We start from the raw sequence: 26,048 nt of genomic DNA, 5'->3' as shown, positions 1-26,048 counted from the left end.
CCATGAGTGTAGTTAAGAGCCAAGAGTTAAGCAAAATATGGTGAAGGAAGACTGAGACACAGAGAGAAAGAGTGAAGAAGAGAGAGAAGGGGAACATGGGAGTCCAGATACAAGGCCAGGGCTGACCCACTGGTGCATAAAGCAGCAGGAGGGTGAGTCGCAGCTGCCAGGGGTCCAGGCCTTGGGACCCAGGCCTCAGCTAGAAATGCCGGCTAGCAGAAGTCAAAGCTACAGAAAACCGTAATTCAGGCCCATTTTCATATCCACAGAAATAGGTTTTCATCAGTGCGGGAGCAGGCCTCTGGTCACAGGGGAGCTTTGACCAACACAGGCACAGCTGCGGCCCCGAGGAGAACAGCAGCCAGAGCCCACCCAAAGGAAACAGATTCCATTTTAAGCTCCTTTCAAATGATTACAAACAGACCTGGCCAGTCATCTCAGGCTAATGAGGCCGAGGTCATAGTTCTGACTGCATGTGCTTCTTGCAGAGGTAAACTCGGCTCCACATCCACAGACCAACTCTGCATCCTGGCCATAAACCGGTGCCCAGCCCAGACACAGACGTCTCCCCGCCCCCGCCCTGCCAACCATCTGACCCATACACGCCTCTGGTGCCCAGAAGGACTGGAGGGCGGCAGCTGACCAGCCTATTCCCAATGGCGCCCCTCATGAATTCCTTTATTTCTTCACTCATTCGTTCATTCATTTAACAAACCTAATCAGGCACGGTGCTGGGCACCACATAAGACCTGGCCCTGCTGACAACTCTGACCAATGATTCCTCATTTGGGGGCAGGGCCACAAGTCTCCAGGTACGGAGGATCATCTTAGGTTCTCTCCTCTGTGTCTACAGACAGCTCATAAAGTCAAGGGCACAGTGACCAGTGAAGCCACCAAAGACAAAACTGCCATTCAGTCCTCATCACTCTCTGCCAGAACGCAAGGGTTCTGCTGTATTTTCCCTAAGCCTGGGGAACTGTGGCTGTAGAAGCCCCAGAACACTCATGAATACTCCCAGTTTTGTGGCCTGAGCCACCAAGCCTGACTCCCTCACCCATGGGAAGCCAGAGAAGATCAGGAGCAGGCCCTTCCGACCCCATGAGCCACACATCACAGCCCTGGGACAGTGCCCACGGACAGCCGTGTGTCCTCCTGGAGAAGCTGGCACGTTACCTGCCACCGGCCCCGCCAGCTCCCCCTCTCAGCACATCGCCCGTGCCCACGGTTTGGCGGCCTGACACCAGACCATGCAGACAGGAGAAGAAGCCGAAAAGTGCTGGGAAATCATCATCTATGCTCCAAAGACAAAAAACAACAACAACAACAAAAAAAACCCCACTCCAAACCCCCACCCCCAACATATACACAAAAACAAAAACAAAAAAAACTTTGGATTTCTTAGAAAAAACTGTAGGATACAAGTGCCACCTTTGTAGTGTGATTTCCATTATGTATAAAGTCATAAAAGAATCTGTGTCATTTCATGGGTTTTAGGTGCCTGTTACCTTTTGCAAGAACTGTACCTTCTAAGGAAATCACTCCTTTTTAGAAAACAAACTTTTTCCTCAATGCTTTGGAGCGCAGGGTCCAAGGAATACTTAAGTGTGCCCAGGCAAACTTGTGGGCAGAAGTGCGTAAGAGGCCAGTGTTAGGTTCTGTCCTCACTGGCAAGAAAAACAAAAACTCCCGGTTGGGCCAAATAATCTGGTGAACCAGGAGGCGGGGAAATAAAGAGAAACAACTGGTTTTTACAGTTTGGTTTATTTAGTTGGGGCTTTGGGAGCCGGGAGAAGATGGTGCCACGAGCTGCCCGAAGGTGCTAGATCCCCTAAAGGGAAGGAAAGAACACACACAGTTGAAAGGGAAGGCCTCAGGCCCATGGGAGAAGGGGCAGGGAGCAAGGCAAGTCCCAAGGGCAGCTTCTCAGCGAGGGACCCGTCTCTGAGGGGAGGGACACCAGAAGCGCCAGGAAGGGCGGCTCCATTTTGAGCAATAAGTTACACTCTTGTATTGTTCCAGAGATCGAGCTGCCTAATAACACATTTAAAACCGGTTGGCCATAGTTTGCGAGACGATTCTCACGGATTCCCAAAACAAGCTGCGGGAGCGTTTGCACCCAGCTCCGCGGGCCGCCCCAACCACGCGCTGCCCATGACCTGGGCGCCACCTAGTGGCCACACAAACATCTTCCTCACATTCCTGCGAAAACCTTCACCGTGACCCTGAAAAAGATCCAGGCCAACCACACCAGAAGTAATGAAGACTGATGGGGAGACGGGGCTCTAAACTCTCCCTCGGGCAGCTAGCTGTTGGCAGGCGCAGCTGTGGCCTCCTGAAAACGGTAGCCGTCGGAAAACAGTCAGAAGGTCACTCTGTGTGCTTCTATCTGGGTCCACCCCTGGATTGTAAGGGGGGGGGGGCGTCAGGACCAATCGGAAAATTGGAGAAAGTTCCTTACATACCTGGAGTTTCCATCTACAGGGGGTCTCTCTCCCACCCCATCCTCATAATGCACTGCCCCCCACCTCAAATCTTTCCATCTGTCCATCCAAAATAGCCATTCTCAGAAATTATCTGAACAGCACCAGAGGGGGTGGGGGGGTGGGGAGAACGGGATACAACTACCGCATCTTGGGATGATTGTTCCCAGTTGGAAGGTGGAAGGGGGAGGGGCAGGGGCAGGGGGGTCCTCCTAGCAGAGCCCTGTGGGAGGCAGTTTTTGGGTATTTCACCAATTAAAAGTATCAACGGTGAAATCAGAGCTGCAGGGAGCAGCTAGATATTAAAGCTGAGTGAGGACACCTGGAATTCCACCGCACAGTTCTGTATTTTTGTGTATGTTTGAATTTTCTATCATTAAAAGTCGGCTTGGTTTTGTTTTTTGGGTTTTTTTTTGGGGGGGGGTGTTTTTATGTTTCAGAGAACCTTAGAAGAAGGAATTGCTCAACTTCAAGAGCCCTAGGTGGAGTCTTCCAGAAACTGAGCACCTTAACCTGTGCTCCAGATAAAGATTTGTCAGGATGATTGGACAGAGAACAAGGCACCCTCTCTGTAGAAAGACACCAACACTGACCAGGTCTTGGTAGAGCATAAATTAAGGAGAAAGGAAGATTCCCAGGGTGCCAACCAAGAGAGGGTAGCAGCATCTGTAAGATTCCAAAGAACATTTACCTGAAAGTCTCAGAAATTATTTGGAATTCTCAACAGAGGGCAAGAAGGCATAGCTTTTGTGGAACTAAGCAAATCTTCTGGGAGAGAACAGACAAAAAAGAAAATGAACATATCAAAGGAATAACAGAGGGAAAAGAAGGCGGGACGAGAAACTAAAAAATGCAATGGCCGATTTTAAACCACATGGAAAGCAGTAAGGAGAACTGGTACAGGAAATAAAATCAGATTAGTGATGCAGAAAGCCAATAATAATGATACTACACAGCAAATGTTACTTTACTTTAGGATTTCATGTGTACCAGACACTCTAAGAATGTTACAGTTATAATCTCACTAGATCTTTACAACAACCTTATGAGGCCAGGACTGGTGAGATGAGGGGAGTGACTCACTTAGCTACAAAGAAACAGAACTGAGACCCAAGCTGCCTGGTTCCAGAGCTCCAGGCTCTTATTCCTACCCCACCCTGCCTTCAACTGCTCATGTTCTCATGTTAGAATAAATTATTCCCCAACTCAGATTTAAAGAATTTGCTATGTCTCAGACAAAATTCAGTGAAAAGAGTCCTGTACCTACGTACTTCAGAGTAATTCAGCAATAAGAAAAAAAGATGCATCCCTACCAGCAGCATCTAGTTAGAAAAAAGTAGACTACCTACAAAAAAATCCAATCAGACCCAGAAAGTGTACCTAAATAAATTCCAAATAAACTAAATTTTTCAATGTAAAAAAATTTTTTTTAATTTTAACTCATTGTTTGAGTTAAATATAACCTTGGGGGTTGCTGAAGACCAAAAGCATCACCTCTGGAGCAGAGACCATATCATTATTTAGACAAGAGATTTTAAAAGTAAGTACAAGATGTTGATTAGAAACTTTTAAGAGGAATCAACAATATAAGTTGAAGAGAGTTAAAAGAGTAAAAAGATGAGAGAATAAAACATTAGAAAAGAAAAATATTAGAAAATTAAGAAAAAATATTAGAACTGATAAATAAATCCAAAAGTTGATTCTTGGAAAAGTCCAACAAAGTGTGTATGTGTGGTGGGGTGGAGGGCGTGGAGACTTACAACAAACCTAATCAAGAAAAAAAGAAAACTCAAACACATATCATTAGAAATAAGAAAGGAGAAAAGACCCCAGGTAGAGAAAATTATCTAAATTATAAAAGACTGTTCTCTATAATAGTTATATAAAGAAATCAGAAGAGCTCAGCATAGCAAATACTCTTCCAGGAAGATATCCTAGAATTGACTATCATAAAAGTAACAAACTAAAAATAACAATGATCACAGGAGAAACTGAAAAGTTTTTAAAGAGTTAGTACTATACCCACTCAAAAAGGGCACCCAGCCCATCTGGTTTTATGGATGAATTCTTTCAAACCCTCAAAAGACTATATTCTTATGTTATATAAACTGCTCCAGATGTTAGAAACGACTTTAAATCTTTCCAATTAATTTTACAGAGCCAGCATTACCCAGATACCAAAACCTAAGAAATAACAAGCAGACATACCAATTAAAGATAATAGAAAATCAAGAAACAGGTCCAAGAACACATTTAGGAATTTAGTAGTGGATAAAGGTAGTATTTCAAAATAGAGGGGAAAGATTTTTCAATATACAGTGTTGGTATTACCAAAGAACAATTGTGAAAAAAATGTTAGGTACTTGCCTTAGTGGCCAAAGAAAGGTTAAAAGATTCGGCTACATAAAAAATTTTAATTTCTATACATCAATTTCTATTAAATAGTAAAATAAAGCAGACAAGAATTATTTACCACTTATATGATGGGGAAAGTTAACATCCATACACACACACACACACACACACACACACGGAACTCTTACAAAACAATGAGAAAAAGACAAACATACCATCAGAAATATGGACCAAGACAATGAACAGGCAAATTATAATAAAATAAATATAGAGTATATAAATATATAATATATAAATACAGAAAAATTATTAAAATATTTTTAAACTTGCATTCAACTTAACCAGCTATTAATGAAATGAAAATAAAGGCAATAATAAAATTCACCCATCAAATTAACAAAGTTTTTTTAATATTATTTTTACCCTGTGTTGGTGAAGGTACAGCAAAAGAAGCTCATGTGAGTGACCAGAGTATACATTAGTCCAGTATTTTTTTTTCTGAAGGGCAATTTTGATATATTACAAATCGCTTTAAAATGTACAAATCCTTTGATACAGCAATTCCACTTCTAGGTATTAATCCCCCTCAAAAAATCATGTCTTGTATAAAGATTCGGCTACAAAAATATTCAGTAAAAGTTCGTTGCTTATAATGTAGAAAAATTAGAAACCACTTAAGTATTCATCATTAACTAGTTAACATGGATTATGGTACATTCACATAATGGAATATGTGTATTCACTTAAAATTATATTGTAGAAGAATATTTAATCACACGAATAAACATCTCTGTTGTATTGCCAAGTAACAAAAGCAATTTTCAAAACAATTGTTTCAAAACCATTTTTAACGCACACACACCTGTATGTGTACATATACATACATATACATGGAAGACTCCCAGGATATTAATAATTAGCTCTTATCTGGGGGGAGGTAAGCAGATGAGTAATTCTATGGGTCAATTTTATATTCTTCTTCATTATCTTTAAAATTTTACAAAATGAAAAAAAAATAAAATAAAATAAAATTTTACAAAATGATCATGGCCTACTTTTTAATTGACCAATGAAAGCTATTTCAAAATAGAAACTGCTAGGGCACAGTTGGCCAACACAGAATCTGGTGCATGGCATGGCTGCAGGAGTGAATTAGCCTCTCTGTACCAGTCAGTGGTGTAGTCCCACCAGCCAAGATGTAGAGCATCTAAAATGTTTGTAAGCCCATTGTTCAAATCGGCCACAGCCCTTCTTCATGGAGAATAGGCTGCAAAGGCCTGATAATTAATATTCCTATTTCTGCACTCTCAAAAGTAGAGGTGTGAAACAGACAGGAGTGGGTCAGGGGAGAGTGCAGGGAACCAGGGGGCAGAACAAAGTGGGGAATCTTACCTTCTATTTCTCCTCCAGGGGCAGAGATTTTCGACATACTCAGGTAGGTGGTGGCCACGATGTCATTGTGGGTAAGGCGGTCCCTAGAATAAGGGGGTTGAAAGGGCCTGAACATAGGAGGAGGACTGTAGGCCACAGCCCACTCAGGAAGGAGAGGGCCTCAGTTATACATCTTTAGGGGTTCCAGTCTTCACGCTGGGTATGTTACTGAGGCCTGATAATCCTAGGAAGAAGAGACTAGAAAGAAGCATTGTCCAAGACTCCTCTGGAAGGAATTAGTCCAACTGGCCAACCACCAGCATCCAACACACATCAGCCAACCAACACTGGGCTGCCAGCCTGGATGACTGGGGAGACATCAGCAAGTTGAAAGGAAAGAGGCCAGAGGCAGGAGGCAGGGTGGGGGAGCAGGAGGTTGCTCAGGGAGCCAGACCCCCAACCCAGGAAGAGAAAAGTTCCAGAAGCTCAAGAAATAATCCAGACCAGGAGAAAACCAGGTGACCAAGAAGAAACTATCTCCAAGGCCACATCTTAAATTAGCTTGTATTAGTTAATGCACAATTATGCTTTGTATCTGACTTTATATGTTACAAAGCACTTTTACCTTTTTTATCTCAAAGGACCCTCTCAGGAACCTTGAGGAATGAGTACTTTTATTACCCTCTCCATTCCAGAGATGAGCAAGTTGAGGCTCTGAAATGGAAGGTCCTCAAGACACCTGGGTAGTTCAGTGGCTGAGCCACTGAGCTCTGGGTGTGATCCCAGGGTCCTGAGATGAAGTCCCACATCGGGCTCCCTGAAGGCCTGCTTCTCTCTCTGCCTATGTCTCTTCCTCTCTCTCTCTCTCTCTCTCTCTCTCTCTCTCTCTCTCTCTCTGTTGTCTCTCAAGAATAAATAAATAAAACCTTTAAAAAAAAAGAAAAAAGAAAAAGAAATAGAAGGTCCTTGCCCAAGGTCAGCCTGTGGGGAGGGGCAGAGCCAGAACGGAAACCCCAATGTCTTGACTCCAGGTCCAGTGCTTCTGCCATGTCACATGCTGCTCTTGGGCACAACACGGGGGCCTGTCCCTGTCTGGTTTCCCAGGAGGAAGGTTTCTCCCCTCCAACCATTATGGGAACTGTGGGTATGAATTCGAGCAGACTGACTATCATTAATGAGTCCATTAGCCAACAACGTCCCACGCAGACCCTCCCTCTGTGTCCCACACCTGCCCCCTTGACAATAATATACAGAATAGCTGGCATTTACTGAGCACCTACTGAAAGCCAAGCAGTATGCTAAAATCGTCACATGAATTAGCTCTAACCTCCCTCAGCCCTATGAGGCAGGTACTACAATTAGCCCCAATTTCAAATGATGGAACAAAGGTTGCCAAGATGGCAAAACCAGTATTTGAGCCAGATTTGCCTGACACGGAAACCAGAGCTTCAATCGCAGCCACCCACTGCTTACTGTCAGGCTAGAGCAAGAGTTCTCAATGCAGTGATTTCAACCCCAGGGACATTTGGCAATATCTGGAGACAATTTGAATGGGGTGGGGGTGGGAGCAGGGGCAGTGGCAGGGGCAGTAGAGAGAAGCCATGGTTGCTGCTAAACATCCTATGATGCACAGGCCTATCTTCCTCAGCAAAGAATTTTCTGGCCCAAAATGTCAAAGTGCTAAATTGAGAAAGGCTGGACGGGCAAGACCTAGTTCCTTCCTTGAAATTTCCCTGGGGGCCGCTTTCCTTGGAGCCCTGTAGGCTCTCTCTCCCTCCTGGGAGTACCTTGGTCACAGGCATGCTTTCTTTAGGCAACGACACACCCAAGCCCTGTTGTGACAGACACGCTTGGGCAAAGTTGTCTTATTTTCCTGTTACATCTCATACCCATGGGATTCCTAATCTCTGCTGCTCCCTCTCTTCCTCTTTTCATACTTCATACTCGCCTTCCCAGGGAGGTGATTAAGCTTTGAATCTAAAATGCTTCATTGGGCAGGGAGCTAACAAGAAAGACTAAATTGTCAGCAGAGCTTCATCAATTTTCCTGATGAATGATGTCAAGAAGCCCTGGAAAGTAAAAATCCCCTTAAACACCCTACAATGAGATCATCAACACCAGATAACCAGCAGCTGAGGGATTGCACAACCGCCTTCATGACCAATCCCTGGAAAAGAGAAGCACCTTGGAGAAGAATGGGACTTCTCACCTCTGGTCTTATCTGAGCCTTGAGAGAAAGGCAGGAAAACGGGAGGAGGGAAATTCTGTTCGTATAAGATGGGAATAGCCTTTTGAGTTTTCATTTTTTAACAAAAAAAGCAAATATTTAAAAATCAAATGGAAGATTAAGTTACAGAAGAAAGGCCATGTGGACCATATCATATTCCCAGGATTCAGGTAATAACAAAAGTTTATCTGAGTCTTTTGGGGGCGGAGGTTGGAGAAGCACTTTTTCTGGATAAGAACTTGCAGCACAGCAGCAGAACACTTTTTGGCCAAGAGTTGGGTTTTAGGGCTTGGGGTTGCTTTTGGAAAATACAGCAAGTCTGAAAATAGACTCACAATAAAAATGCCACTTCAACCCAAACCAGAGATGCAACCACCAGATTCCGTAACATGTTTGGATTGTACAGTACGCTGATGCCTTTGACACAGCTCACATGGACCCGGCAAGGCCCACCCACCATCCACAAGACAACCATACCCGTGTGCATGTGAGCACAAGAGTCCGCACGCACAGACACACAGACGCAGACAGCCAATCGGCCCCCATCAACGCAGCGCACTCAGGTGCACACACACCGTGAACTGAGAGGCAGAGGTGGTTCTGGGGATGGAGAACACATCTCTGCCCCAGACCACTTGCCCACGGAACATACCTGCGGTCAGGGCCCTAGAAGCCTCTCCCTCCTGGCCCTCCTGGCTACTGCTTTCCTCTCTAATTCCCACAAGCTGTTTTCTCTCGGCCTGGGGAACTGGCACACACTTTAATGGCTCTGTGGCCTGGGGGTTTTCCCTGGTCTCTCATTACCCTGCTGGCTGGGGGTGCCGTGGCCTGAGACCAAAGGAGAACATGCTGGGAACCACATGGCCAAGAGTTTTTGGGGGCAGAGAAAGGACAACTCTCTTTTTGGAAAGCCTGATGTATGAAAGGTCCTGGTGCTCCTGCGTGGGGACCCCTAACAGCCTTCCAGGTGTGAGAGAGATCACCTTAGCGTACTGGGAAGCAGGTAGCCCAGTGTTTAAGAACACAGGCTTTGGGAGCAGCAGGCTTGGGTTCAATCTTGGCCTCAGCTGCTTCCCAGCTGTCACTTCAGACAGGTCACCCCCTCATCTATAAAGTAGCCAGGAGTCGAGCTGAGGATCAGGCAATGTCCAACATGTGAAATACTTGCTGAGCACAGGGTCTGGCACACAGTAGGTGCTCAGCAGATGGCAGAGCACTTTTCCAAGATGTCCACAAGCTCTTGCCCTCACCTGTTCCAAGCCTGCAGTGGCCCCACACCATTTCATGGTAGCAACCCATGGTGGGGCTGGGGCAGGGTGGGTCATGGTCCATCCACCCAGAAGCTCTACTCTTTGCAGTTTCCTTGCCTTTGCATATGATCCTCTCCTCACTGAAATGCCCTCAAGCTGGACTTAACAAAACCCCACCTCCTCCAGGAAGCCTTCCTGGCATCCCCTGCCCTAAGGTATCTCAGGTACCCATCTGGCTACCCTCCTATGCCTTGGGGCAGGCCTGTAAGTGAGCTTCCCAAGAACAGCCCACACCCTCTCCTTCTCTGGCCTCCCAGCAGCGGATACTCCCTCACCTGAAATAGATTCTCCCACTATATGCTCTGAACTGAGGGAAACTGAAGGACCCAGTGAGCCCTGAAGATAGCCACCTCCAGAGACTCTGGGACTCAGCACTCACCAGTCCATGACGCGAATCTTCATTTTTTCACACATGGAGGGAAACTGAGAGGGAAAAGAGATGTGTTGAGGTGAGGTTCTTTTAAAGAAGGGGAAGTCCAGGATACAGGCAGAACATCAGGGAGGCCAGGAGCGCAGGGCCTCCTGGAATGGGCCGGAGGGGGCAAGGCTCACCATGGCAGGCAGAGTGATGCTCTGGTTCCACTGAGGGTTGGCTGTCTTCTCCAGGATCTTGCTGCAGAGCTAGAAGACACAGAGGACAGGTGGATGGAGCTCCGAGAGGACTATGGATTCCCTTAGGGACCACCTCACCAGCCAGGGGCTGTTCTCTGCCATGTTGGCCACCCTTCAGGCTGGGCAGAAGAGCCTGGGAGCCTTGATGGCTCAGACACAGGGAACTGCAGAGGCAAAGCTACATGGTAAATCAGACCCAAAGCTGGAGGGGATGGGGTAGGGGTGGGAGGGATACATTGCCTGAATTCCACAGTCCTTCTACCTTTATCTCCTACCTCTGGCTGGAAATCCTCCTCCCCCACCTCCCATATGGCCATGACCTTAGTGTGGGGGCCTAAGTCCAGACTAGCTGTCCTAGGGGTCCTGAGGCCTGGGCACCAGTCAGCCCAGACCACCTGTCCCTTTGGAAGACTGTGAGCCCTAAGAGATTAGAGATGGGAGGTGGGAGGTGTGGGAGATGATAGCTGGAGGGCCAGGGCCTGGCCCAGGTGCCAGCATCTGAAAATGAGAGGAGAAATCATGAACATACAAACCCCATAAGCCAGTCTGCCTCAGATCAGCCCTGCTCTTAAGACTGGGCTTTCCACAATCAAGAAACCTAGCAGAGGTGGAAATTAGATCCAAATCGTGGCTTATGTGCTCTACCTGCACTTGGAACCCTTGGGGAGGTGCCAGGCCTCTTAGCCAGCTCCAGGGCATCCTGTACTCCCACAGGAACAACAGGTAAAGACTCTATTTCAGATACATACATCCTGGTAGGTGTGCACGTCCTGTAGCCTTTTTCAGAGCATTTACTATGAGCCCTGCAGCATGCTAAGCATTTATGTGCATTATCTCATTTAATGAGCATATGATTGGGGGCTTCAGTTCCTCCATCAAATGAAGGTGCAGCCTCCATGGGGGCCCCAGGACCTTGTATCCATCCCTGGTTCACTCAATGCCAGCCCCTGTCCCCACCCTCCCAACCTCCCTGTGAGAAAAGCCCAGGCAAAGGTTGGGGGTCAAAGATGGGTGCCATGATTTGCTCCTGTGTCAGCAAAGAAAGGAGTAAGGAAAGAAGAGAGACCGGCAATCTCATGGGACAATGGGCAGAGAGTGAATGAAAATTCGAAGAGTTGAAGGCACATAAAAAGATACTCAACTTCCCTCATAAGAAAAGAAACACAAAGCCAAGATACTATTTCTCACCCATTAGATTCATAAAATTCTCTAAAATCTTATAGCCCTCTGTTGGCAAGGCTATGGAGAAACTGCACTCTCAGATTTTGCTGGTGGGAGAAAAAAAATACCTCAACCCTCCAGGGAGCAACTGGCCACTATCTCTCCAAATGGCAAATGCAAAAACCCTTTGACTTACCAGTTCTACTTCTAGACATTTATCATACAGAAACACTTACATATGTGTAGAATGACACACGTAATGAGGTTTTTCAAGTGTCAAGGATATGGAACAACGCAGGTGTCCACCAGTAGAAGACAGATTAGATAAACGATGGTGCATCCATGCAATGGGGTACTATGTAGCTCTAAAAAGAATGAGGACTGCTCTATAATGTGAAAAAACTTCCAAGTTATGTTAACAGAAAAAGACAAGTACTGGGGATGTAATGTACTATATGATGATTCTATGGTAGAGTAGGTATGATGTATTTGAAAATTATTAAAATAGTAGTTTCTAGGGATTCTCATCACAAGGAAAAAAACTTTTTTCTTCCTTTTTTTTTTTTTTTTTTTTGTACCTATATGAGATGATGGATGTTAACTAAACTTATGACAATCATTTTGCAGGTAAGTCAAGTCATCATGCTCAAAAATTTATTTCAAAAGCTGTTCAATAACCTAAGAAAATACTAACCTATAAAAACAGTTGAACAAACTGAAGAGATACAGTTGATTCTTTTTTTTTTTTAAGATTTTTTAAATTTATTCATGAGAGACACAGAGAGAGAGAGGCAGAGACACAGGCAGAGGGAGAAGCAGGCTCCCTGCAGGGAACCCGATGTGGGACTCGATCCCAGGACTCCAGGATCACTCCCTGAACCAAGGGCAGACACTCAACTGCTGAGCCACCCAGGTGTCCCCATACAGTTGATTCTTGCACCTGATTCTTACACATTCTATAAATCACCAAGAACACTGAATTCATGAATATTAAACCATTGCTCTGGGGGAATTACAGGGTTGGGTTCTTACCAGCATCTGTCACAACATTTTTGTCAACTAATCAATACATAACCTTGTGTCGTGTGCATTTCTGATTAAAGATATCTTATTTAATATATATTGTTGATTCATTAACATTGAATTCGTCATCAGCAGCACTAACTCATACTTTAATGAAGCTTATCTAGCATATTTTCTCATAAGGTACATCCCAGCCTTTTCGCACAAAGAAATATCAGACAGCCTTTCAGCACTACCCAGGGGTGGTGGGGGGGGGGGGTTTAAACAGTAATATCACAAAAAAAAGCACCAAAATGAGAAAAACATGACACTAGGTAGACCAAGTAAAGGACACATATTTATAGGAGAACTGAAACAAAAAGGCAGACTCACACTGTTCCAATTCAGTCTGCAAACACTCAGGAAAGCACCATAAGTATTAATTTTGGGATTACAGGGGCACGCAGGTGGCTCAGTGGTTGAGCATCTGCCTTTGGCTCAGGTCGTGATCCTGGGGTCCTGGGATCGAGTCCTGCACCAGGCTCCCCACAGGGAGCCTGCTTCTCCCTCTGCCTATGTCTCTGCCACTATGTCTCATGAATAAATAAATAAAATCTTTTTAAAAAATAGGGGGATTGAATAAATAAAAATTAAAAAAAAATGGGATTGCAAATAAATTTTATCAAGTAGGTGAATTTGCAAATATGGGACCCACGAATAATGAAAATCAACTTAATCTAAATCCAATTTTTTTCCAGCGCGGGAGAGGGGAGGGTTGGGAGTGAAAGCAGGGGAGAGAAAAAAACATACTACAAGGAAATACACACAAATGTTAACAGTGATTATCTCCATAGTGACAAAGGGTACAGAAATATGGTTAATTTTTTTCATTTTCCTTGATTTTCTCTGACTTTCTCCAATTTTTTCTACAACCAAGACTTTTTTTCTTGCATTCAGGAAAAAAGTTGTTTTAAAGTCTCCCACCCTGCCCCCCAAGTACCTCTCCTTTCCTTCTCACCAGGTGTGTGTTTGTGTAATAGCTGGTATGGTTCACATCATGGATAATAGTGCCACCAAGTGTCCATAGGAGGAAGTGCAATGAGGGGCAGGCTGTGCTGGGTGAGCTTACAAAGGACAAAACCCCAGGACTCCAGATTAAGCTGTAGTGAGAGAAAGTGACACACGGGTAGGCTGAGGGAAAGGGACAGGCAGAATGAGACAGGTAGTAAGGGTAGCTGGAGGAGAGAGGGGGGTGACACAAAGGTCCAGGGACCCCAGGGGAACCCAACAGGTTGAAGGTTTCAGAAAGGAGGGGCTCAACTGCCTCCATCACAATAAGCCTCTTCCTTCTAGGGGGAAAGTGGGGGAGATGTAGCTTCTTGCAGAAACTAGCTCACCAATCAGCTTTATATAGTCCCTCGCTTGGGTCGGATCCCCGACCTCCATCATCTCCCACAGCCATTTGCACCTACCTAGAAAACCCCCCAGGGTCAGCCAAGGGCATCTCAGAACAGAAGACCTTGGAAGATCAAGGTGCCATGAGGACCCAGAAGTAGCCAGGAGCCCCGGAACTCTGAGACTCAGCTCCAGGAAAAGCCATTTAATTTGAAGGCAGGTCAGTCTTACTTCTCACCACCATCAAAGCACCCTACTATTTTGGGGAATGTGAAATAAAAAATAAAAGCAATCTTGAAATACGATTTTCTTTATCTGTCAAATTGGGAAATTAATCCCAGTCCTTGGTGGAAGTGTCGCACAAGCCTGTCCAGCCACACCTTCCCACTTGCTTGTCGACTTCATTCATTCTGTTACAGTCCCTCCTGAGGCTAGATACAGGCCATCAGACCCATACCCCAAGCCCAAACTAACACTGCACTTGGGTGAGGACCTCATACTTGGGCAAGGAACTGCACTTGGGTGAGGACCCACAGTGATCACTTACACCTCAGTGTGAGAGAGTTTAAGATCGGAGTTACCTGTCCCACATTTTCACTGAGACCCTGAGTTAGGTTCAAGATAGAGGAGCCAGCTTGTAGGGGCCCCATTGGCCAACTTCAGGACAGTTCATACATCCAGCACAATGACTGATTTTACCATGTTGAATCAATAAAAAAGGTATTGAGGTCCACAGTAATATTGAAAGGGGTCAAGGGGGGGGGGGGAGGAAAGCTCTTCTTTCCAGAAAAACACTAACTTATAAAGAGAGAAGGAATGATGAGAAAATCACCACTTTGCAACCCCAAGTAAATGACTTGTTCAGGTAAGGAGGCCAATGGCTGCATAGACCATTAGGTAAGAAGTTGCTGAGAAACAGGATATGCACACAGTGCCAAGATACCACCCCCAGATGATTTGCAAAGTACAAACAGGTAGTTCGACAAGGGATATATCTGGAGACACCATCTTAAGCAAATGATCAATCATCACCAGTGATGGGACAACCTCATGTTGCTTCCTGTTGTGATGCAATACAATGCACACAACATCACCTCTGACACATTCTTGCTAAATACTGAATCTGAAGCTAATCTGGCCTCAAGAACTAATTTCCAGTTTATAGGAAATACAGGGGCCAGAGGAGCAAGGTAAATAACACTGGAAGGAAATAATCTGACAAATCCAGAACATGGACAAATGGCCTGGGCTCTTCAAAAAGATCAATGTCATGGGGTGAGAAAAATTGTTGGAGGGTGGGAAGGGGGAAAGTCAGGAGGAGCTGTTACACGAAAGACCACAGAGGACCAAATGCAGAGCATGAATTCTAGTGGGGTCTTAAATCAGCACAAAATTAAGCCAGCTGTAAAGGACATTTGGGGGATAATCAGAGAAAATTTATATGAACCAGTATCTGATAATATCAGGGAATGATTGTTAACCTCGTAGGTGTGATAAGATTACTGGAGTTACAAAGAATTTTCTTTCTCTCAGGAGATGTATCCTGAAGTCTTTAGGAGTATAATCTGCAACTAGGTTTCAAATGATTCAGCCAGGAAAAAAAAAAAAGTATCTATATATAGAAAGTAAATGCAACAAAATGTTAGCAGTTGCTTCAATCTAAGTGAAGGTCATACCAGTGGGAGGGATGTTCCTTGAGTAACTCTTCTAACTTTTCTCAATGTTTTAAAATAGTCAAAATAAAGAGCTGGGGAAAATGTCTATTACCTATACATGAAGAAAAAACCGGAAATCGGGCACCAAAAATGAACTCTGTATGGTGCATTGTTGGTAACTTCATTTACTTTTTTTTCTGTAATTTTTCAAACTGGGCTAGTAAACATGTGCATCAGTAATAAAAGGAGAAAAGAAACAAAAGGCGGGGAGTTAAGTCTGGTAGGCATCAGACAGGACACCCCTCTCTCCCCGTCCCCCACTCCCAGCTCAGAGCCTCCCTTTGTTGGTGGCATGGGCTGGCCCATCCCGCTCCTTTTTAAAACGCATCTAAGAAGAGATTGAGTGAAAGGAAAATGGCCAAGTGCTGTGTGAATGGGAACCCACACCACCTCCATCACCACCCTCAACTTGTAGTGTTGATTGTTCATTTTTAAAACTTCTCCCCCTTGTCCTATTAACACCTGCGGGGTTTCTTCCCCCTGCGCACCTCTGCCTGGGGAGCAAAGGAGGAGCGGGCCGCAAGGCCCCCACTCTCCCGCCACCCAGCCCAAATTCTCAGTCCTTCTCCCCTGCCCCGGGGCAATTTTCCTGCAAGCCAAGGGACTCAGCTCTCCCAGCCCTGGTTCTGCAGCAGGTGGAACCCTGCGCAAGGTTGGCACGACCTCCGAGCTCCGTCCTCCACCCCTCGCGGGGGCAGGGGCTGGGGGCTCTGGGAGCGCGGCCAGTCTGCGCCCACCTGTCATTGCCCCACCATTTCCACCGTGATCTCTGCTTTGAGGTTGGAGCTAAATAATAGGACCGGGTTCTCGCCCACAAGTCGGAGAAACAGACGCTGATTTCCGGGCAGGAATGGAAACCCGGCTGCAGGGGGCCTCGGGCTCCGTGGGTCGCCGAGGGCCCACGAGTGCTTCGGGCTGATGGGCGCGGGGCGGCTGGACGGCTGACAGCGGCTGGACTGGGGACGCGGGGACCCGAGGCCACAGCAGCAGGTGCGCCCCGGGGTGCAGGCAGGGAGCCCCCGGGGCTGCACGCTCCCGGCCGCGGCTGCAGGGCTGCGTGCTCCCGGCAGGGGGCGCCACGCCCCGGAGCACAAAGGGCGCTGACTCCAGCCAGGGAGAGGCGGGCGAGAAAGTTCAAGAAAGCTCGGCTGGATTGTGCGGTTTGAGCTTCATTGTGCAAACGGGGCTGTTTTAGACGGATTATTCTGGGGCTTTCTGTGGGGAGAACCCAGAGGAGAGAATGAACCCCAGGCTGCTGCGTGGTCCTGGGAAGAGACTGACGGCGGGCGGAGGGGAGGGAAGGGCCCTGGGGCAGGTGTGAGGTCCAGAGCAAGGGGCGGGGGGGGGGGGGGGGGCGTGTTTGATGTGAGGAGGTTAGAACAAAGGGAAGAAGCAGGCCTGGCCCACGTATTCCGCCTTTGATGGTGGTACCGGCTAAGGATGAAGGCTCTCGGGAGGGGGCAGGCGGGGCAGAGAGCCCAGGGGGCAGCAGATAGAGATGTAGAGACCCGGGAAGGTCTGGGGCTGTGGGGGTGGGGGTGGGAGTTGTGGGACTCCGCCGTGGAGGGGTAAGGCTGAAGCCCGGTGGTGGCCCAGATGCCAGGGGGAGCCTGACGGATGGGCATAGGAGGCTGGAGAGGGCTTGCCTGCCTGGGGTGGGCTGGAGGGAGGGGGCCCACGGGAGCCCCAGTTACAGCCCTGCCTCTGGGCAGAAAGGCAGGCTGCAGGGAAGAGAGATGTGACTCATCCCTAGGGCCCCCACCAGAGTGGACTTTCTCCACTCCACTCCTGCCACAGTTTTTTAAAATAATCATTATGTTTCTGTTACCTTCTTTAAAGTTTCCCTATTTTATGCCTTCACATCTGGTTTGCATGCTACCGCTTAATTTTCCCCCAAACCGTCCTTTATCTGTCCACTGTCTGTCCACCCCGTGTCTACTACCTGTGTGTCTCAGGCACCCCAAGCAGAGCCATCCACAGGCGTGTGCATGGCAGCCCCGGAGAGCCAGGCCTGGGTGAGTCTCTCACCATGTGTCACCCAGTCAGCCCCTCCAAATGCACATTCTTATGTGCGTGCCTCACATCAGCCTTCACTCTGCTCAGCACTCATCCACGGGGACACTTGGTGGTCACCCTCCCAAGAGAATCCTCCCACTTCCTTGCTCCTTACCATTTTCCCCGCAAAGCTGACTTCCATGAAGGGATCTACCAAATTCTTCTTGTTGCTGTCAAAGCCAAAGATCTGCTTCACATTGTCCATCACGGCATCATCCACTGGGGAGAACATGCTAGTTAGTGCCCGCCTGCCGTCCAACCTCCAAAACCTGACTTTCCACCTCCCTCCCTCTCTTCAGTCTTGAGACTCCCTGAGAGAGACGCTGTGGCACCCCGTCAGCCTGGGGAGCCCCAGAACAGCAGCTCCTGAGGACATACACTCCTCCCTTACCAGCCTGAACAGCTTTGTTCCTGCCCCTGCTCTCAAGCAGTTTCCAAATGGAGCCACCAAATGATTGATTGGTTGATTGATTGATTAGCAATCTACATCACTAAGGGCAGGTAACAATCCAGAAAAAGGCTGGAAGTTGTTATAATAGTATCCCATCATTGGCGCCTGTTTGACATTTCCTTTAAGTCCATAGCACAGTGATTGGTCTGATGTTAACCAACAGGTTAATTCCAGTGTTTTTATTTTTATTTTTATTTTTTTATTATTTTTTTTTATTTTTTTTATTTATGATAGTCACAGAGAGAGAGAGAGGCAGAGACAGAGGCAGTGGGAGAAGCAGGCTCCATGCACCGGGAGCCCGAAATGGGATTCGATCCCGGGTCTCCAGGATCACGCCCTGGGCCAAAGGCAGGCGCCAAACCGCTGCGCCACCCAGGGATCCCTGTTTTTATTTTTAAAGAATTTTGGGGACACCTGGGTGGCTCAGCTGGTTAAGCATCTGCCTTCAGCGCAGGTCATGATCCGAGAGTCTCTGGGATCGAGCCCCACATCAGGCTCCCTGCTTAACGAGGAGCCTGCTTCTCCCTCTCCCTCTGCTGCTGCTCTCAATCTCTCTCAAATAAAACCAAAAAAAAAAAAAAATCTTTTTTTAAAAAAAGAATGTTTAACTATGCTGCTGCAAACCAATATTTTACTGAATTAGTCATATTATTTACAAATGTATACGCAGATAGATGGATATGTGCACATGTATATTTCTAGTATGTATCAAAGTCTATGTGTGTATGAATGAGAGGAGGAGACAGTTACAGATTATATACCAGCTGCTGTGTACATGAATAAGACAGATAACAACAATTAGCAAATAGTGATGTCCTATTTACCACCTATTTCTTTTTATTTATATTTAAACAAGATTGCAGAGAATTAAATACATAGTACATTCACCATGAACAAAGCAAACATTTCTATTTCCCCGGCCCTCTGCAGGCGCTCACCAGCCTCACTTCTGCATAGTGTCAGCCAATAAATGAAGAATATTATTAAGCATGTATTGTAATGCCCATCTAATACCAATTACTTACTTAAAAGTTTTCCCCATGATTTTGCTACAGTGAAGCTTGTACAGAAGGAATGTGTTTCTTTTATTGAGTCATTAGTCAAAGTTTGAGCAAAACCTCAAATAATTAGCTTTATGCAAAACTTATAAACAGGGACCTAAGTTGCAAATGCTCTCCCTGACTCTGCTATGGACAGAACTGCTTGGTGATGCCAATACATGCTTCAAAACAGTGGCTTACCCTTTAACAATACCCAGTGTGTGAACCCTACTCCATAGCCAGTCAGTGTGAAACACAGGAAGGGGGGGGCCTGTACACCTTTAAAGGTCTGTACACCTTTAAAGATCCCCAGGTCGTTCTAATGTGTGCCTGGATTGACACTCAAGACTTTAAAATATTCAGCATAGTTCCGCCAGCATTCACTGAGCCCACAGGGGGTGGGGGTGGTGCAGGGCCAGTCATTATGAAAAACCAGGCAGGGGTCACACTGTCTCTCTTGGGAGGATAAGGACATGGCCACAGCTAGGATGACCCACTGCCCCGGGTGGTCAGAGACTGAAGGGTTTCCCAGGATGGGGGACTTTGGCACTGAAACCAGGACAGTCCCAGGCAAACCGACATGATGGCTCACCAAGTGGATGGGTTTCTCATCCGTCGCAAAACTGAGTCCTGCCAACACCTCAGTGACTTCTTCCCCAGCCTAGGGACCTCGCTCATAATCTCAGTCTTAGGCCTCCAACCCAGACTCACTTTGTGGTAAGTCCTCCGCTCTGAAGATCTTCAGGCAGAAGTGGGCTCCTCGCAGGGCCACGCCAGTTGGTCTGAGCAGATTGTTTTCAATGTCCTCCTTGTCTTCAGAGGGGTCCTTTCTCTCCAGCTACAATGCAACCACATATGATTCCTTAAAGAGCTCTTGAGCACAATATTTTCCCTTCTTCAACTGACATCTCTTACACGGTACATTTTAAAGAAAGGTGGATCTCGCCCTGCTGCTTACTAACGTGGGATCTCAGGCAGGTTCCTCCCCACCGAGACTCTCTGCTTCCTCACCTGGACAGTGGAAACAGTAACACAGACTTCACAGACTGCTGGGCAAATCAACTTCCATAATGCATAAATGCACATGGTGGGCATTCACGAACCTTGGCCTCCTTCCTGCTCCACCCATTAACAAGAGTGCAGAAGTGACAGGTCTAAACTGGCCTCTCTGTCTTCAATAACATGTGTTCGTTCCCTCAACAAATATTTGGTATTAGTGAGTGACCACCAGGATGTGCTGAAGGAGGAGGGATGCAGCAGTGAACAGGCAGACAGAGGTCCTGCCCCCATGGAGCTCACTCACAGGGAAAGCCCCCCTTAAAGCAAGCTCCTATCCTGCCATTCCACTGGCTGGAAATACAGACCTGATGATGGGAACTGGAGCAACCATCGCGAACCATGAGATGGGAGCTGCATGATGATGACTATAGGACAAAGACCAGGAGCCTGGGTCTCTGGTCATCGTGGGAGCACTATGCCAGTTCTGAACTGCCTCCCCAGGCATTTAGGAGGGAAAGAAGCACACCTCTATCCTTCTTAATGCCTATGATTCAGGGTATCTTTGAACCTATATCTTAATTCACACAGTGGCCCAGGGGAGATATGAGGGGAGCAAGACCTTGGACTCTCGTCTTGGGATGGGAGAGAGAAGCATGCTCTGAGGTGGTCACACCAACAAGACTGACCAACCACTTGCATGTGAACTGACTGATGTGGGATTGAGGAATGAGGGATGAAATCAGGCCTCTGGCCATGAAGACTGAGTACATAATGGTGCCATCTCCTAAGATGTCACCTACCCCAGGATGGGTGCAGTTGTGAGAAGCACACAGCAGGTGATCCTGGGTTTTCACATGTGAAACTAGAGGGGCCTGATGGGCGCATTAATGTGGCTTTATTACAGAGCAACTGAAACTGAGTGTCTGGAGCTCTGAAGAGCCAAGCTGGACATGAACGATTTAGGGGTCTCAGATGGACAGAGATGGACTCCTTGAAAGTGAGGGTCAAGGACACAGCAAAGAGGCAAGGGAGGGAATTTTACTCGGCCACTGAATTTGAAGGATCCATATTTTTAAGAAAGAGAAAAAGACTTGAGAGAATCATCAATGCTAAGGGAGAAGAGAGTTTAAAATAAGTCATGGGCTCTGGAATCAAATACTATGGAGGAAAGGAGCAGATTAATAGCAGAAAAGAGCCCCTGAGGTTAGCCATGGTAACCCTCCATCCAGCATATGGTTTCAGGGAAGGAAGGTGGCAGGAATCCTAGTGAAGAGGAGGAGGAATGAGCAGCTGGTAGAGGAGTAGGGAAGAGCAACCCGGCACACTCCCTGAAGAAGTTGGTCATGCCTGGAAGCAGCCTGCAAGCAGCTTGGAGAACGGTGGGAGAAATGGGGGACGTGGACAAAGATGTTTGAAGGTGGGGAAATCTTGAGCCTGGTACAGATCCAAGGGTAGAAGAGAAGACACCAGGAAGGCAGAGGGAACAAGATGGCGGAGGATTCAAGCACATGACAAAGGAGGCAGGAAGATGGGGAAGGGAGGGAAGACAACTGAAGTCAGGAATGAGGATCAAGGGAGCTCCAAGGGTTTACATCATTCACCACTGTGCAGCTCTGCCTAAGGAGACAGAGGTTGGGGCTTAGGAAAGACAGCAAAGTTTAGAAACAGCCACTGTGGAGAATGGGATAAGGAGTAAACCACAACCAAGTCAAAGAAGACGTTGATAGCACCCATGTTCATCTAGCCAGCACTTCCAGGTGACTTCTGTCACCAAAACGGACCAAGGAGTGGTGTAGACAGTGAGGGACAGTGGGTTTATGAGGTGTGGCAGGAAACCCCTAGTATGGAACCAGTAAGCACATGGTGAGAGCTGTGATGGAGAATGGGGTTCAGGCTGGAGAGTGGCAGAAGGGCACTGATGGGCTGGGCAAACAGAGGGATCGGGGGGCTGTAACACCAGGAAAGAAGGATTGTCATTCAGCTGGGGCGGCAGAGAAAAAAGGCAAAGAGTGGTGGAGAGAGGGATTTCTGAGCTCAGGGCCTTAAAGGAAAAAAATCAGATGTTGGTGGCTCATCAGTGAGGATGTGTCACACCTCAGGACAATGGCAAAGATGAGAATCTGCAAGCAGGGATGCCCCTGGACAGCTCTGTCTATGCCAGGGGTAGGTAACAGCCCAGAAGAGGGGAAAACAACCAGCGATGCAGCCTTTGAAGGAGGAGGCAGTGCTGATGCTGGGAAGAGCTGCTGGCTGGGAGGCTGCAGAGGAAACCAGAGATGGCTGCTCCTCCCACTCCAGAACCCATGGAGAGTCGGACCAGAAAGTAGGGGCTTTTTTCTGAGTTGGTTTCAAAAGAAGTGGTTTCATCAGGAAAAAGCAAGGTTCCAATTAACAGGAAGAGGAGAAATAAATGTTTTAGGAAAAGATAATAGACTCAGAAATGCCATGAGAAGGAGCAAGATGGCACAATGTCTCGGAAAGACATGCTACAGAAGGACAGGACCGGACTGTATGGAATGAGAGAGATGGACAGGTGCCTTTGGGTGGGGCTCGTCCACTGGAGCTCCATCAGCCCCCTGCACAGCATAGAACCCTGGGTTCTCCATCTAACCCTCTCCACTGTGGAGCCCTTGTCATCAGTCTGCTATTCCTGACATCATCATAGAACTTTCCCTCTGCCTCTCACTGCTCTGTTCTCCTGGAGATCTGCATTCCCCACTATTGCCTCTCCCTCTCCTCTTGGCTATCACAGGCTGGGAAGAGAAGGCCACACCTTGCACCTGCACCCACCATCACTCCACCATGTCTTTTATCCAGAAGGCCCATCACCCACATGTGCCACTCTGTCCCCTAGTTCTCATTCTACCATCCACCAAGCCGAGGACACATGCTCACCTTTCCTTGATGACTTCAGTACCTGCCTCACCACTTGCCTGTTTGAGTTCCAATTCTCCCATAAGATAATCAATATCTATGTGGTCAAGTCATTCACCAACATGGTCCCCTTCCTCCACCAACAGCACCTTAATCTCCCCTGCCCTTCGGCTGTTAGAGGCATGGTCATATCTCAAATCTCCAGCCACTCAGAGCCTTTCCTCTAGCAAAACCTTGACCACTAAAACCCGTCTCTGAATATAGTTTGCCAACCTATTGGCCTGCTCCAACCTCCCACTCAGAGCGGAGCTCCCAACATAGCCTGGCACACTGGAGGTGCTCAATAAATGTGCATTCCCCAGCCCTTTGCTATTCTCTGTCCCCCTCATCAGCGCAAAGCCTTGCACTCCTGCATCCTGCCCACCCAGCACCACCAGCCATGTCCCAATGCCCAGGCTATCTCATTCTTGTGCTTCCACTAGTCCTGCCCTGTGCACGCCCAACACCTCTGCCATCCATCCTCCTGCTTCCAGGCCACCGAGTATCATGAGGCTCTACCACAAAGCTGCCAACCCAGGGTGGGCACTGCACTCAGGTAGGCTCAGAAATCTTTGTTTACCTGGAAGTAACTTTTCATTCCTCTCCCACAACTATTCCAAACCTTCTCTCTTTTTGCCAAACATACAAAGATGCCAATACCTCCCCAACTCTGCACACCTTTCTCATCATTCTTCCCATCTCCAACTTGAACTTGACTTACTGGTGTGTAAAGATGATAATGGTATATTCTCAGGTGATAAAATTCAGGTTGGAGTAGAATATAGAGAATGATCCCATTTTTGCAAAAAAGAAAAATATACAACAGATCAGTAGTTGCCAGAGGTGGGGGAAAGGGGACAGGAGGAAGGGAGTCAATGTGTACAAACCTCCAGTTAGCAGATAAGTAAGCCATGAGGATGTAATATACAGCATGGAGACTCAAGTTAATAATAGTCTATTGTATGTTTGAAAGTTACTGAAGAGAACAGATCTTAAGAGTTCTCATCACAAGAAAAAAATATTTTTGAAACCACAAAAGGTGATGGATGTTAACTACACTTACTGTGATGATCATTTCACAATATATATACAAATAAAGAATCGTGATGTTGTATGCCTGAAACTAATATAATGTTATATGTCAATTATATCTCAGTTTTAAAAAGTAATAAAAAAAAATAGATGGGGCGCCTGGGTGGCACAGTAGGTTAAACATCCAACTCTTGGTTTTGGCCCAGGTCGTGATCCCAGGGTCATGAGATCCCCTCGTTGGGCTCCATGCTCACAAAGAGTTAGCTTGAGATTCTCTCTCCCTCTCCCTCTGCCCCTCCCACCCATGCACTCTCTCTCTCTCTAAAATATACCAATTTTTTTCAAAGTAGAAAAATACATATGTACATCCTCCTGGGAGGATATGCAGCAAGATAGGAATCACAGCTGTCTCTGAATGGTAGAATTATGAGTGATTCATTTTTTATTTATATTTTTGCACGTGGTCTACATTTCTCATAATTAGCATGTATTTTTTTTTTTAGATCAGAATAACTCAAGTTGTGTTTTTGTTTGTTTGGTGCCTCTCCTACCAATTGGAGGAGCCATGAGGAGGACCTAGGCAATATACTCACAGGTGCTTCATCTCCGGGCCCCAGCACATAAAGGCTTGCTTTCAGGTAACCTCTGGCCCCAACAGAGAAGTCATCAGGGTTGGAGAGTAGCAGCCACTTCCTCAGATAAGCATGTCCTAAGAGAAACAACATCCATTGGTGATGGCCAAATTGGAAGGACCCAAGTCTGCAACCACATCCAAGAGCCTGAGGCCGACTTTATTTGAGTCAAGATGAGGGATTTATTCACAGGAACATGGAGGCCAGACTTTGAATGTTCATTTCAAGTCAGAAATGTCAACAGAGGCACCTATAAGAAGCTGCCAAAGCCAGATCCCAGGCCATTTATCTCCCTCTCAGGAAGTGACCAGACCAAAAAAGAAGCCACAGTGTGGAGAAATCCTAGACTTGTTATCAAAATGGCCCACCCCTGTAGGAGGTGACCTCATCTCCAACAGCCCTTGCTTGGGGCCTTCCAGATCTAGCATCCCTGACTGAGCCAGCTGGGACCCACGTGAAGGTTTGATCTCTCTGAGGGCCTGGTTTACTTGGAAGATGAAAGCCTGCCTTCTCTTCATTTCTGCAGCTCTCATCTCCAGGATGACTCTGCCTCTAAATTCCAAAACCCTCAAGGAAGAAAGGTGGTTGTCCCAAATAGCTGTCCCTTACAGCCTCCAGAACCAAAATGCAAGGATATGGTCAAGGTGATGAGGACGTGACTCACGGGGCTCTCTGTAGATGGTACCCACATCCATCTGAAATCAAACCAAGAAACACAAATCAAACTCTTGCTCCTGGAGGGTTAGATGAAGTATGGTGCATTATGCCATCACATTAAAAATCATGCTCTGAAGACCATTTGGAGACATGAGGAAATGTTCATCAGCTGACATTACATGGAAAAAAGAGCACAATACATTTTTATCAAAGTTTGGTAAGATATTTCTATGCATAGGAAAGAAAGAGCAAAAGAAACAACAAAATGATAACTGTGCTATCTCTGGCTGGTAGATTTAGGTGGTAGATTTACTTTATTAGTTTTTCTTTCCTGTATTTCATAATTTTCCATATAAAATCATAGATCAGTGAGATGTGCATGGCGGCCACTGGGAAGTACATGACCACTCTGTACTTTACATTCTATTTTGCTATGAAGCTAAAACTAATCTAAAAAGAATTTTTTTTGATCGTGGATTACTTTTGTAATTACAAAAAAAAGAAAATAATTTTCTACCCTAACCTCTGGGTTCTCAGAACAAAAATATGCTTCAAAGATTAGAGACTCAAGACATAGAACTGCATTTATTACAAAATGACTCAGGTTCAATCTCATTGTTTTTAAAACTGCTTCTCCAGGA

At 46.5% G+C, this 26,048-nt stretch overlaps 1 protein-coding gene across 23 annotated transcripts in view; it reads right to left on the bottom strand.

Annotated features, from left to right (window-relative positions):
* Positions 1-26,048, bottom strand: part of DYSF (dysferlin) — a 216,357-nt gene that overhangs the window by 125,579 nt on the left and 64,730 nt on the right. For all 23 annotated transcript variants that reach the window (XM_077842848.1, XM_077842860.1, XM_077842854.1 and 20 more), the window contains 7 exons: positions 25,415-25,445; positions 24,712-24,827; positions 19,886-20,012; positions 17,799-17,902; positions 10,296-10,364; positions 10,123-10,166; positions 6,228-6,310 (listed from right to left, as the gene is read on the bottom strand). In XM_077842848.1, coding sequence (XP_077698974.1) covers positions 6,228-6,310; positions 10,123-10,166; positions 10,296-10,364; positions 17,799-17,902; positions 19,886-20,012; positions 24,712-24,827; positions 25,415-25,445 — 574 coding nt within the window. The remainder of the gene's footprint in view (positions 1-6,227; positions 6,311-10,122; positions 10,167-10,295; positions 10,365-17,798; positions 17,903-19,885; positions 20,013-24,711; positions 24,828-25,414; positions 25,446-26,048) is intronic.

This window comes from Canis aureus, chromosome 12, assembly GCF_053574225.1.
Source record: "Canis aureus isolate CA01 chromosome 12, VMU_Caureus_v.1.0, whole genome shotgun sequence".
In the NCBI taxonomy this organism is placed as follows: domain Eukaryota; kingdom Metazoa; phylum Chordata; class Mammalia; order Carnivora; family Canidae; genus Canis; species Canis aureus.
Note: the sequence above shows the minus strand (reverse complement) of the source record. Positions and strands in the feature narration are given on the sequence as shown.